General features: G+C 39.7%; 1 protein-coding gene across 1 annotated transcript; it reads left to right on the forward strand.

Moving 5' to 3' along the window:
• Positions 1–91: 91 nt before the first annotated feature.
• CCND1 (cyclin D1) lies at positions 92–12,068 on the forward strand. The gene is made up of 3 exons (XM_009695124.1): positions 92–251; positions 5,754–5,902; positions 11,431–12,068. Exons 1-3 carry the CDS (start codon positions 95–97, stop codon positions 11,584–11,586), a joined length of 462 nt encoding a protein of 153 aa, XP_009693426.1. The 5' UTR covers positions 92–94; the 3' UTR covers positions 11,587–12,068.
• The last annotated feature ends 3,226 nt before the right edge of the window (positions 12,069–15,294 follow it).

The raw sequence follows: 15,294 nt of genomic DNA on the forward strand, positions 1-15,294 counted from the left end.
CGTCCGACCGTGTGTGAGCGGCGCTAACCACATTTTCCCTCTTCTCCTTCCTCTTCTCTTCTTCCCCCTACCCTCCCTCTTGTCTTTGCAGCAAATGGAGCTGCTTCTGGTGAATAAGCTGAAATGGAATCTGGCTGCAATGACCCCCCACGATTTCATTGAACATTTCCTTACTAAAATGCCTCTGGCAGAGGACACCAAGCAGATCATCCGTAAACATGCTCAGACTTTTGTGGCTCTGTGCGCTACAGGTATGAGCCCTGCACGTTAAGCAAAGCGTGTTGCTCCCTTACACGCACCTACCCCCTGGCTTGTAAACCTTCCCGTAGCTGTGGTCTAAAGCGAGCTCACGGAGCTGTGGGGAGGTAGTTTAAGCCCCGGTTATTGCCCCTTGTTTGCAGAAGGTGGATTACTTTGCAGAGGTAAGTTTTTTCAGAAGATACTTTGTTTCTGAGTTGAATATGTGTTGTGGTCAGGGAGGGAGCAGTACCCCCCTCCTCGTAGCTTAGCCGTGGAGTCGCAGCTCAGCGTGCCACAATTTCTTCGCCTCCGTCCACCGGGTTTTATGTGGGGGCTGCAAAAGGCTTACTGCCCATCCGGGGCATCCCTCCCCGTGCGGATTCATTCTTAAGACAGTTTTTCAAGGCGGAGGGAGATTTTGTTTGTGAATAGCTCTGCGTGGGGGTTTTAAAACTTCCCTCTTCAAGTTGTCTCTTCCGCTCTCCTCGGTGGCTTGGTGGATTGGAGGAGGGCCACGCGGCACAGAGGCTTTCCTGGCACGGGACCGAGCCGCTGCCATCTGCACCCTTCTGACCACGTGCTGTGCCGAAGCCATGTGCAGGGCCGGCCTCCAAAGACGCCGACCGTTCGCTAGGCCAGGTTTGCAGAGGCCTGATCTTTGATTTCAAGGGCACCGTGCATGCGTGCGCGCTGGTTCTTTGAAGTTCCATGTTTGCCTGTGGACTCTGTGTGTGTATGCATTTGTACATGTACCGGCTTTACCCACTGAACCCCTAGAAAGCGGGAAGGAAAAAAAGTCTTAGAAGAGTCTTTCCGTTCTCCAGATCTCGCTGTTGCCACAGGACAGAGTGGAGGAGCAGGGACAAAAGAAGTTCTAGAGGGAAGACACTCTGTTTAAACAAAACGTGTTCAGCGCGTTTTTCTTTTAGTATGGCGAGACCAATCCAGGAATGGCAAAAGAATAAGGAAGAAAAAGCAGACAAAGCAAATGTTCTTTTGCAGTAGCACATAAAGAGGAATGCCAGACACTCTGTTGACACTGATAAAAACTTAGTGTAAGGGAGATACAGCACTTTAGTAAATGCTAATATTCAGTAGCAGTTGTGCTAAAAAAAGAGATCAAGCCTGCGTTCGGACTTGAGAAGAGGTATCCACACTTGAAAACCTTGGTGGGATGTGTGCAGTCAATGGCACAAATTAATGTTGTCTAGTTTATTTTCCAGAGATGGATGTGGTATAAAAAGATAGAAGAAAGATTGCAGGCACTCAGAAGAGAAATTTTATTTCACAGAATTGGCCCTACTGCAAGGCCTAAAGATAGAACGACCAAGCCATAAAAGAGAAATTTATAAATACTGGCATTGCTCTTCATCTTGGGCCTAACATCGGCATAATGGGCAGTTCGTAAGTTAGATTGCCTGGAATAATGCTCAGTCTTCGGAGCACTACAACCTTCAAACAGCCTTCAAACTACCTGCAGCAACATTTTCAGAAAATGAGATGTAACTCTCCGTGCCAGATTCTACCAGAAAAGGCTGCTGCGACTCTGAATGCGTGATTTGCTAAATTTGAAGCTTCCTCGGCTGTTAGCTAAAAAGAACAGCTACCCGGCCTCCCCTTTGGATATGGGGATGTTTAACCTAGGTGGTTGTGTTGGCAATGACAGGGATGAAAACAAGAGTAGTTCAAAGGTTGGAGACTTGCTAAGAGTCCAGTACTTTGATCTACTGTCGGTGTTGTTATGTTTCTTTTAGGAAGCACATCCAGAGCCTTTATTTAACACTGCTACACACCACAGCTGGAGAATGGATCAGTAAATGAGAACCATGTTCTGGGAGTTTTACTTAGGTTTTAAAAAAAAAAAACAAAAAACAAAACCCAGTGCTGAGCTCACCAGAATTGGGGCCCTCTTCAGCTCCCTACTGAAGTTGGGAATATTGCCTGGGGAAAGAGCGCTCAGGAAGGCTGCCACTAGGCTCTGTGTTTTTATTGTTATTTTTGGATGTCAGGATTTTCTCTACCTTTTGCTTTCCTCATGACTTCTTTGTTGGCTAGTGAAGATCACATGTGGCTTAAGTAGCATCTGGACTTTGCTTTGCTGTTGCTGGGTTGTGTTGTATTTCCCCTTGCCAAAACGAACCTAGATGGACTGCAAATGCGTTGTGCTGCCTGGATGCTGTGGGGCCCAATCCAAAGTCCACTGGAAACACTGACACTCGCTGAAGTGGCCTCAGGGGCAAGTGCAGTATATCCTTTGCTTGAAGTACAGCCTGTGTCCTCTACTGTAAAGGAGGGTCTCCTAAGAAGAGATGGCAAAATAATGCTTGCTTAGAAAATAAAATCTCCGCCAGTTGGCTTAACAAGGTGAAGGCTGTGGAAGTGTTTGTAGATGAGTGTGTATGTGTTTGTTTCAGAAAGAGGAGGTTACGCTGCAAGGTGAAGTGGAGGGGAATTCCTTCTAAGCTCCCTCTTCAGTTGTCTGGCTAGTAGAAGTGGATTTGTTTGATTTGGGTTAGTTTTGAAAAATCCATTTTCACCAAAGGATGCCTTTGTGCTGTGGTAGGTTTGGGAGAAAAAGAGAAAAAAAAAAAAAATTACCAAGGGTTGTTTGAAGTTAACACATAATTGAGCTTAATGAATGGGGCTTTGGCATGGCCGAGCAAGGCAGGGAGAGCTCAAAAGGAAGCAGGCCTCTTTTGGCCCAAGTTAAGACCAGTGTTGAGGGAGAACTGCAGCTCTATACAAGCATAACAATGCATTGCAACAAATATTGGAGCTTCAGCATTTCATTATGTTCCTCTGGTTATCAAAACATACCAGGCTCCTTTTATATTATTATTATTGCTATTATTATTGTTGTTGCTTTCCTCCTCGGATGGAGAAAGAAAGATCCCCCTTTGAAACAAGCGTGTTACAATTCTCCTATTCTCTGGCCTTTATAAAATTGGAAGTCTCAAGGTATGTGACCAGTTGGAACCTGTTGCATCTTGCAGCAAGTGATTTATGTTCGCAGTTTTGATTTGCCTCAATGAAAAGATTTTCATTCATAGCCCCCAGCTCTCCAGACGGATGGAATTGCTGCTCCATTTAAAAAGGAAAAGGGGTGACTCGCCTTGTTAGGAATTTTTTTTAAAGCGCTGCAGCGCCTATATGCCTGCTTTGTCCTCCCTTCAGGGTGGCTGGCATTCTTCTCTCTCCTCCCCCTCCTCTCTCTCTCTCTCTCTCTCTTTTTAACAACGCTGAAGTTGTTTATTCTTTTTGGATGAAGTCTCAGATAGGCTACTGGGGATGTGTGCTTCAATTGATGGGGCCCCCTACCCCATTGTGGCTGTGTCAGGTCTAATTCATCTCACCGAAGCCCCCTTGTTCCTGAGCGCTCAATAGCGCAAGATGAGGCGATGGAGGCTGACAATGATGCCACACTCTTCACTTGGGGGCATCCAATTACAGGCGAGAGGGGCCCCCTGATTAATATGCTGAAATTAGTGGCCTCTGCCACAAATAATTCCTTGTTGAGTTGCAACAAAAAGGCAGTCCATGCTGCTTGTCTGGAGTGGTTATGGGGACAGACACAAACTGGTCATTTAAACTTCATTATCACTTTTCCACCTTGGAAAGAATGAGGGTGTGACTATGAATTCATGTTCTTGTTTACTGCTCCATTTAAAAGAAGAACGCAAATATTAATCCCAAACGTGATCCTGTCAGGACAGACTCATTAAACTGACACATTTTGGTCATGTTCTGTTTGTGGAGCTCAGTAAATAGTGTCGCGAACGCGCTGCCACCGTACCCCTCTGAGCGACCCAATCTTGGTGGAATTCATGCTTGCCTACCGAAGTCCCTCGTTTCTGAAGTCTACCTGCAACTGTGTATCAGTCTTTCAGTTAGAGGACTGGCTTTGGAGTGTGTATAGTGTCAATACGCAGTCTGGACTACTTTGATTTTGGGGAATGACAGAAGCTTGCTAGAAGGTAGGTGCATTTGTATCTGCCCGCAAATGGGCAGATTAGGAAAAGGGGCTAGACTGAATTTATTTTAAGCACGGTAACATAAATGAGATGACTTTAGATCAAGCTTGCCTTTTTGCTGGCAGGGCATCACAAAAGTTTGGCCACAATTCATCGTATCAGTTTAATTTTGAAGGTTCATAGAACGCTGGGCGAAATGCCCCTTTGAAGGTGGGTATTGGTCAGGGCTACAATGGAGTGCCAGAGGTACATGAATAGATTCAGAGCGAGGACTTTCATAGAGTCCCGAAGTCTTTAGTTTCACTGGTAAAACATTTACACAAAAGTTATTTTATCATAATAAAGGAGATGCATGATTTAATACTTAAACTGTTCTACTGAGCCCTCTAAGCTGTCTATTCCTTTGATTTCATTCAAGGGTTTGACAGATGGTTTATATTTTTTCAACCCAGAGGAAGTTGTATTATGATAAAAGCTGAAGGAATGTATCTCAGGTTCTTGTGTATAATGTGGCATTTCCCTTTCTTCCTCACAAAAGTAGATGTTTACTTGTGCCACTTACTTCCTTTGTTTCTGATTCTCCTCCAAGGTGTACACTGCCACGGATCAAACGCATTCCTGTTCAGCAGAAAGAGTCTTAGCATTAAAATGTGGATTATTCTTATTAAAAAAACCCCAACAAAACATAACAAAAAGCAAACCAAAACCATGCTAAATGGCAGAGATAGCCCCTTAAGGAATCATGGGAGTGGCTTTGTGGAGAGACCTACAGCAATGCAGTCTGGAAGGGGGCCCAGCCTCTTGTCAGCATGGTGTCACATCAGAATGTAACTGATTGTCCGCCAATTCTTGGGACCCCCGTCACTTAGTTATGCCACATTTACATTAAATCCCTGTTGCCAGGATGGATGGCAGCCACTGACAAGAGACTAGGTTGAGACAAAGCATTTTTAAGATGAAACCTTAATTTAAATATGGATTATCTGCCTCCTGACAGGGTTAAGCAGTCTTTCTTTCTTTCTTTCTTTTTGTTGATGTTGTTGTTCATTAAAGCTATATTCCTTTCAATGTCAGTGCAAAGGTTTCTGCTTTAAAGGGCCTTGAGGACTCCTTATTAGAGTGCACCTAGGATCTGATCATGCGAAACACTTAAGAATGCAAACAGGTTTTCTCAGATGTATAGTGCCATTGACCCCAGTGGCATTATTCACATGAGCAAAGTATTTTAACATTTGAAGAATGGGGGCCCTGCTTATGATGAAAATACCTCGAAGTGATGAATGGCCTCCCAGGCTTAGTGCTAGGAAGGGCTACTCACTGAAGTACAGTTGCTCATGTGGATAAGTGTTTACAGGTTTGGACCTGTAACAGTTTAGAGCAGGAGGCACCTTTCTGCTCACTGTTTTCCCTACCTTTTCAGATGAAATAGTTGGCAGCTGAAGCCATGGTGGTAGAAGAGTGTATGTGTATGGGCAGGCTTCTCCTAAAGCAATCACTTCAGTCTTTTTTTTTTTTTTCTCTCTCTCTTCTTTCTTCATACAGATATTAAATTTATTTCAAACCCACCTTCCATGATCGCAGCTGGCAGTGTGGTAGCAGCTGTGCAAGGCCTGCATCTGGGGAACACTAACACTTTCCTCTCCTATCAATGCCTCACACATTTCCTATCACAAGTTATCAAATGTGATCCGGTAAGTGACTTTTTCTCTCGGTTGATCTCCTGCCTTAGAGTTTAAGAATGAATGCCTGCTTACTGTATAGTAGCTAAGCTCACAGTAAATCTTGATAAAAGTCAAACCTCAGAGTGAGGTTTTTGAATGTGTTCTCTCGTGTCCGTCCTAGTTATTTAGCTGTCGTTATATCCGTTAATAATCTGTGATTACGCTGTTGCAGTTCAAAAAGCATCCCGCCCTAATGTTTGTAGGAGAGGCATAGCTGACAAAGGAAAGGAGACTCTGCATCAATTTAGGACATTGCAGAGCCTGTGTTTGGTTGTAGGTAATTAAACTCGGAGTTTATGTAAAACAAAACTTTGAAAATAAGATGAGGAAATAGTTACTGAGACCTCATGGTATCTCTGACCTTATCTTTGACCATTCTTGAGGCCTTTTATTGTGCCAAGTGGTGTGAAAAAGCCCTTCTTAAAAGAGTTCTAATGATCTAATTTGGTTTATTACGTGCTAGACCTGCACAGTAGCTGGTATTGAATTCCTTTTCGGAACAAATGCTTGTCCCACGACTTTCTGACAAGGTAGATGGTCCTCACAGGACTCTCATTTTGCCCTGCAGCTTCCAGGAGATGCACATCAGTAACTAGTGAGCAATAAACCTTTCATGAGTGAATGGGCCAGGAAGGGAGCCTACAAGGAAGACCTAAAGTCAATGATCCATGTCATAATGGTGTGTGAAGTTGGGGCAGAGTTGAGCTTTGTTTTGTAACAATGTGGAAGACCAATAAATAGATGCTTTAAAAAGGTTCTTGTGAGGTCTCCAAGCGCTGGACAATGAGTCAAATAAAGACAACTCTGTGGTTAGCGGCGGAATCTTTGAGATGCTGTTAAATTATTTTACATGTTAATAATTTAAATACATAGAGAACTGTACTAGTCCAGACACTGCAAAACTAGGTTTGTATAATTGGACTTTGTTGACAGGATTGAGTGATTTCTGGAAAGATGAATGCATCGTAATTAATTATTCAGAAAAGAATATTCTACTTTCAGTAGACTATGTGAAACAATTGCTGACAAATACAGTATCTCAGCTTATTATTTTGATCACCTTAACAATGCCTCACTATTCAGCACGTTATTTTTGCCATTTATATTACCGTGGCTAAAGTAATATGGATCCAGTGCTGAAATGTTAAATACTGTAAGAACTTCAAATGCTGAAATAAAATGCTGCTCAGCTTGGTATGTACATTTAATGCTTTTAGTCAGTTTGTGAACAATGTAGATATTTCAGTGTATGGTTGGCCACTATCCAGTGCAAGATATTTGAAGCAGGCACTGAGAAAAAACACTAGGCTCGCTATCTGTTCTGACAGTATCTGATTCAAACAACATTATTTAATCATTCCTGATACAGAGCATTGAAGTAAATTCTCTCACATTGTGAAGAACAATGACATGTCCGTATGTGACTCGATTTAGTTGATGACAGAACTCTTTTAAAAGAAAAGAAAGTAGTTTTAGCAAGAAGGAGAATTCTTGCTTATTTCTTTTTTTTATTGTCTAGAGTCATTGCAAGGCCACAATCTGTATGACCTCAACTTAAAGTTAATAGCTTTAAAAGGAAGCAAGTCCCCTCCAGCTTTCATTGCTAAATACATTTAAGTGTTAGAGCAGCTGGAGTTAGAAGTAAGGTTTTTGTATAGGCTGCTACTGAAAATAGGCATCGTAAAATCAAACGTATGTATATGTATACTGTTGTGTTTGTAATGGAATAAGGGAACAGCACCTTCCACTACTATTGCTTTGAGTAGAGAAAACCGCTTGGTTTCATACATAGCACGATTCTGCTGCATAGAGAATTTTCCATAAGATGTGCTTATGTAATCCATGGTATCAAATGCTATTCCTATTATCTTATTTCACTAGCCTGTATATGAAGTTTGTTACTGCACAGTGATGGTTCCCCTTGTTAGACTGCCCAAATGAATATGCTTTATATTGGATTGTCTTGAAATATTAAGAGCATGCATTATAACATGGCTAACATTCTCCCTGATTATCTATTAGCTAGAGCAGCTGGTCTGTTGGATTTCAGGTTATATAATCACACTTTCTTACCTTTAGTCTCAAAGAAAGCTGAATCTAAAGTAAAATGAATATCACCTGATTGGAATTCCTTTATGGTTCATGTTTACATTGGTAGGAGTCCAATTTCCCATTTTGCCTTTGATCAGGGGTAATTAGAAGTCAGATAATCACAATTAGAAGTCTTGGGCTGTCTTCCATCATTCTATTCTTGACCCCATCATCCAAACAGATTGAATTTTACCTGACATTCATTTCCAGGCCAGAAATTTGCTAAACTAGATTAGATTGGGTTTCCATGCTGTCTGTTACTACATTGGAATTCGTCTCCTGCCTGCCCCTACTCAGAGGCACCTTCAAACATGTGCTTGGTATCCAGAACAGGTCAGGCAGTAACAAAGGATTTCCAAGCAGTTTCTTTTTTGTTGTTGTTTCCTTTAGTATCTGACCCTGGAGTCTGATCATGTCTGCTGTGTGTGTTAAAGGTATTTGACCACATCAGTTAAGCTAGCAAGTCTCTTTTTTTTTTTCACTGAGGAGCTTAATTAATCCAGGAAGGGTTTATGACCTTGAACAAACTGTGAGCATTGAAAATTTGGGTAGTGAAGCAGAAAAGTTGTTGGGAGAAGTTATCAGAGTAATGTACAAGTTTTGTATTTGCTTTTCAGTGTTGAGAACTACTGAGAATGAAAAAAGCTTTGGTGAGGTTGTTCACAGTGAATTTTATATTTTGCAGTTATTTTTGCTAGCTCTAATACATTCCTGCAGACAAATTATTCATCTAATAGTTATCTGAATAAGAAAAGAACAAAAATGCCTAAAACATGAAAAAAATACTGTTCATTCAACTGTAGCTTAAGACATAGTCTGTTCATAATAAATTGTAAAGATTATGTTTTAAAAAAATACAGTTACAGCACGCTGTACTCTTGACAGTCTCACAGGAGAAAAAAATTCTGTGGTCAAAAATTATCTTTAAGTTACGTAGTCCTATGTAATTATTCATGACTGGACTCCAGAGGGAGAAAAATGGGTATTTATAGAGGTTCTTTTGAATTGTTTTAGTTTTCAGAGCTCAAACACACTATATGCAAATAGTTAGGATTAAAAACAAAAAAAAAAACCTCCACAAAAACCCCAGGAAAACCCACCAAACAATCCACCCCACCCCACCCCCCCAAAAAAAAAAGCCAATAGGGTTTGTCTCGCTCTGAAAATAAATTTGCTTTCAGTTTGGAACACTGAACATGTGACCTTGTTAAAACAGAATTATCCTCAAAAGTGCCTGGATTTGTAAAACCAAAAATACCTAAACCTGTATTCATGTACTACTCTTCAATACATCTAATTCCAAGCGTGACTGAGGTACATGGTACAGGACATGCAAGTAGAAGCCTTACAGTCAGGATTGATCCGTTGTATCTTGAGAAGGGGTGGAAGGACTTCATAGAGATCTTATTGTGAAGGCCAGAGGTATGTAGGAGCCAAAGGCATGATGACTTTAGGATATGAGGCGTTTCTTTTTGTCATTTAAAACGCTGTGTGTCTCTGTCAAGAGGAAATATTACACTAGGGTTTAAACCAGAAAAGGTCATAGGTTATGTGTTTTCAGTGAGCTGTAACTGATGGTCTGATCTGCTTAGAGGTAGGATTAACCTCCCTCTCTCTCAGAAAGGACTTGCAGAGAATTGTTTGCTTGGGTTTCTAATCTTATTTTACCCCAAATGCCATGTGCCCTTATTGGTGGCAGAGGAGATTCTTGTGGTAGTGGAATCAGTGAAAAGCTGGTAGATCACACAAGAAGCCTCTGAATGAAGGCAGAATTGAAACTGGGAAATAAAGAAAACAGCAGGCAGGTCACCCTCTCAGGAAAACAACATTCATTCTCAGTCATGCACATCCTAACACTTTTGACGGCAATTTATCATGGAAGACTGGGTTCACCGCAAGGGCTAACACATGTCATAGGTTAAATCAGAAAAGGCAATACTGAAAGGAAACTTCGAAGTCCTTAATACACAGGGTTAAATATGTTGGGAAAAAGCTTACGATGTACGTTATAAAGATAGGCGTAAACAGCACGCTGGAGGCATTTTGGCAAAATGTCGTGTGATTGTTTTGCCTAGTTAAGGCACCATTTCTGTGTCGTTACAATGGATGTACGTGTCGCTGAAGACCACAACCATAACTTGCAGAAAGTTGGACAGGTTGAGCTAACAGGCATTCTCCAATTCTAATAGCTGTGGATTGATAAGTAAAATTGCATCTGTCTACATGCGGTAAGGTTTAATGCCCAGGGGAAGTTACCTTTCCCCACCATAGACATGCTCCTGCTTGGTGCTTTATGCTTTTAATTCACACGGAAGTCTGTGCAAGCGGCAAGGCCCTTGCACCCTCCTGAACACTCGGTAGGATTGCGTGCACTTTCACCTCTCAGAAGACGCTTTTGAAGCAAGGGAAGGAGATCTCACCCTGACTGAGCTTTCAAGGTGAATGTGGTAGCAAACTGAAAGCTTGGCAGCACTTTGTAATGCGTGGTTACAAAGGTGTTTAGTGGTGCTTCTGAAAGATTACCTGCATTTTGGGATCACACAGTGCAGTACGTTTTTCTGTTCAGATGCTTTCTGAGTTAGAAATCAGTTAGCTAACTTGAGCTGCCCACTGCTGGACATCGCAGCAGCTGGCAGGCAACTTTGGGCATGTCTGTCTAAATATGCATGTGGCACTTCTGTTTAAGAACTTCGTAGTATTGGAACCCAGCCTGGGAAAATCACTGTTTATGACCATCACTTCTAGTAGACTGTACTGCCGAAGTGCTTCTGTGGTAAAAGTAGAAATCATGGACCAACTCTTGACTCCAGCCCAGCTTCATGTCTTTGCACCTCCACTTATTTAATTTTGATTGATTCACACTGCTGTCCAGTCGGACTGTTCCTATTTTTTTCAAAAGGTATAAAGGACAGTGAGGTAGTATGAAAAGACTTTTAGAGAACTGCTGTGTTAACAGCACAGGCAGAAAGGCAGTAGTGCAAGCTGCATCTGAGTGTGTCAAGGTCCTGCCTAGGTTAGTTGCTACATATAACATTGTAGTGGAGCCTGCATCACGTTCAGTTGCAGATCTATGGGCTGAGACTAGCAACAAAACGGCAGTCATGGTTTGTCCAGAGGACCATGTATGGAGATGCTCACCTAGGCCATTAAATAGAAGATGGCAAGAGTTAGTTGCTGAAGTCTGGATGCAGGCTAGCATCCTGCAGAAAATGGGGTAGCTCGTCCAATCCTTTGACTATTCAGTGTTTCTTTTGCTCTTCCCACGCTCCTTGCAGTCTGCTGCCCTCCCAAATAACTTGATTATAGTAATTTCTCTTGCTTTTTCAAGAAATTATATTTGGTCTGTGATCTTACTATTTTTCTAAAAGACTCTGGGTCTTTTTCTCCTTCCATTTAATCTTCTCTAGGATTGTTTACGAGCCTGCCAAGAACAGATTGAATCCCTCCTTGAATCCAGTCTACGTCAGGCACAGCAGCACAACGTATCTTCAGAAACAAAGACTGTAGAGGATGAAGCAGACCTCTCCTGCACACCTACTGATGTGCGAGATGTGAACATTTAAGAGGACTTCTTCTAATGGGTTTGCTTGGCAAGAAAAGCAGACAAAGAAAGGGCATCTGAGAAGGAATCGGCATCAGGATCTCCCCCCCAGAAACCCTTTTCTCCAGGACATTTTTATACCAGAAGGGAAAACCAGTCTTGTTATATTTTTTTCTTGCTCTGTCTCCCTTCCATCTGTGACTTCAAACAAACAAATAAACAAAAAATACCCCAAAAACTGTCTTAAAAAAAGAAAAAAATAGTATTTGCATTACCCCCAGGGGTTTGTGCTACAAAAATAGAGGATTTTATACAATAATAATCAACTAGTTTTTATATTAAAGTGTTCTTGTCTGTATGTTGTAAAAATAGGCATTAACACACAAAATGTCTCCAGGGGAGGTATTAGATTTGATTTCTTACATATAAAACAAACCAACCAACCATTTTTAAAGTAGAAGAGGGTTTTTTTTTTTAGATAGTAAATGAAATACTCTTTTTTTTTTTCCTTTAAAAAGCATAGCTTTAACGCAGTTCTAGGCTTTTCTGTATCTTGCTTGCTTATGCATTTAGTCACTTTATAATTCATCTGTAAATGTTTATTTTATTTCCTTAGGGTTTTTTTTTATCCTCTTCACCTTACAAATGGTTAACGTAACCCATAAGTTAGTATATGTTAGTATGCAGCATTATTATATGTTAATCTTTTTTTGTGCCTGTGGATTGTCTGTGCATAAGGCATTTGTAGGGTTCCAGCTTAGCATTGTTGGGAAAGGCCAATGTACTACTCATACAATACTCTATTATAAAGAGAAACCGAAATAGTGACATAATATATTATATTTTTGTAATCTTCATATTTTTGTAGTTACCTGTGTAAAAATGCTGGTCTGACCCCACAGATATTCAGCCTAATTATGGTCAGGTTCAATCCACAGTTCTTTTTTTTTTTTTTTTTTGTTTGTTTGTAATATTCTAAAACCATTCCATTCAAAGCACTTTCAGTCCATTAGATATAGGAAATACATTCTTTTATTGTGTGGGAATTTTTTTTTAATGGAATGGTTTGGAAATATATAAGTGCTTGTTCGCAAACTTGGAATTGCAAAGCAAGTGCATTTAACTATGGTGTTAGAGGAGAGGTGATTTTTTTTTTTTTTCCGAAGGTTGTGTTCCAGTGAGAGAAATTGCATTCACAAATTGCCAGGATATCTTCCTATCCTTTTCTATAGAAAAGTTGAAGTTTAGAATCCTTTGGTGCCAACTCACCTTTATAAATTAGGGGCCTTAAAGGTTCACATATAGGACACATAGTTTAAGGATTGTCGCTAGATGTTTTACAACTGAAGGTTTTTAAACACTAAAATATATAATTTATAGTTAAGGCTAAAAAGAATATTTATTGCAGAGGATGTTCGTAAGGCCAGTATGATTTGTAAAATAATGCAATCGCCCCTTTTTAAAAAAAAAATCTACCCTTGATGTTGCAGTTTTAACACAGCTTATTAAAGAAAAAAGGACACGCTTCAAAGAACAAACCCAAAACAAAGCAGTCTATTTGGCCCCTTCCTATACATTTTCAGAACCAGTCTTGAAAAAAAACGCCATAGTTAATAGATATGAAAATTGGAGTACTTGAAAGAAGTTCTTATTCCAGTATATGCCCCATTTTTTATTTAGCTACAAATAGAAAATTTGCACATCTTGGCTATGTATCTTTTTATTATTATTTTAGAAAGTAGCTGAAGGGACGTGGACATAGCTGTTGAAGTTGATGCTCGAGGAGAATGTGATGGTGAAATGTATGTGAGAAAACTGCCGCTAAGGTGTTGATTGTAAAAAAACAAAACAACAAGAAAAAAAACCCAACAAAAAAAAAAGAAAAAAATTTTAAAATTAAAAAAAAAAAGAAAAAGAGAAAAGAAAAGGAGTGGATGCTCCATTTTTATTGAGCTGCTATGGATAAATTCCCAGCATGGTTTGAAAAAAAAAATTAACATTGCTTTTCTGTATCTTTGTCATTGTGTTTTGCTGCTATTTTGTGGATCAGTTTTTTTTTTTTTTGTTATACAATGTCATATACTGCCATGTTATAGGTTTTAATTTTCTCATAGAAAATTATATTATTGACATCATTTTTTTGTAGATTTTTTATGTGATCAATTTTTACTTAATGTGATTACTGCTCTATTCCAAAAAGGTTCCTGTTTCACAATACCTCATACTTCAGTTAACCATGTCTAGACCAGGTTTTAATGTTCGTACACAGTGCCTCATAGTTCTACTGCAAACGGAAATGCATCGAACGTTACTCTGAATGGGTCTCGCGATTTGCAACTAGGTTGCATTAATTTAAAAACAGCAGACATTTCAGAAGATCAAGTAATGTCATTTTTTTGTTGTTATGCATTTTATAAAGCTGGATTCTTTGTCTGATCTGGGGTTTATTATCATAGTAGTTTTAAGCTGTGTTATTAGCCACATTGATATATGAAAGGTGCATTATAATATAACTCTTGTATGCCACGTGATGTCATTTCCCATCAGTTGGGACACATCATTTGGTATGATAGGTTATCTTCTGGAACTCTAAGTATTTTGTGTGTTTAATCTGTTATGATATACTAGTTTTTTGTTTGTGTTTTTTTTTTTTTAATTATAGCATAATGCTAATTTAAAAAGCCTGTAAATCTCATAAATAAGCCAGCTAACAGAGTTGTATGCTGAAGAATAATCTAGCTGTTGCCTGTATGCTGCTAAACCAAAACAGAATTAGAACTCATTTTGAGGCAAATGCAGTTAAGATCCTACATAGTGCATAAATAAAGCATTGCAATGCTACTAGCAGTCGCAGGACCCAGGAGGACTGGATACATTCTGTCCAAATTTCAGGAACATTTCTTACTGCTTACCTCATAAAACACTTCTGTTTGTGGCATCTCTGTGTCTCTGAACCAAACATGATTATTGAGTTAGTGCTTGTTGGTTATATTATGTGTTACACTGAGTGGCAGTGTGTACTGCAAATTTCTTTAAAATATTGTATGTACTAAAAGGCCAAATCCAGATAAGTGGGTTCACGTGCCAACAGAGATGCTTTATTTGTCACATTATTATAACAATCTATAGTAAGCAAGCAATTCAGATTTGTACATTTTTATATTGTACTTATTGGCATCACTGGTCTGAAATGCACATTTTCACCAACAGACCTGTAACAGACAAGTTTCCAGCAAAAAAACTAAAGTCTAGAAATAAAATTGGTAAAACCCAATGTCTGCTTGTTGTCTTTTTTTTTTTTAATTGCCTTCATGAATGCTGAATGGTAGTAACTACCTGATGCAGTGAGTAAACCACATGACAATTTCTGGTTTTGACTCTCTGTGCTTTAATAGTTGCAATGCTGAAAACTTTTTGTCGTTATTTTAGGAAACTGTAGGCGTTTTTAGCAATGAGTAGGTGACTGCCTGTCACAGTAATGTGTATTTTTAAAGAAGCAAAATAATTTTTTTGCTGAAGAATTTCTTTTAAACATCTAAGGTAATTACTCAGAGTAAAACACCATTTGGTGGTTCTTGTCAATAAAAGGTAAAATAAAGTAGGTGTTGGATGGTACAGAACGCTTGTTTGTATTTATTTATCAGTGTAAGGTTGTGTGTCCTAGAATACCTTTATGGAAGATTGTATTAAAAGCTGTAAGGTTAACCTCCCTTCTTTTCGGTCCCTTCCC

This window comes from Cariama cristata, unplaced genomic scaffold (genome assembly GCF_000690535.1).
Source record: "Cariama cristata isolate BGI_N322 unplaced genomic scaffold, ASM69053v1 scaffold12882, whole genome shotgun sequence".
Lineage (NCBI taxonomy): Eukaryota > Metazoa > Chordata > Aves > Cariamiformes > Cariamidae > Cariama > Cariama cristata.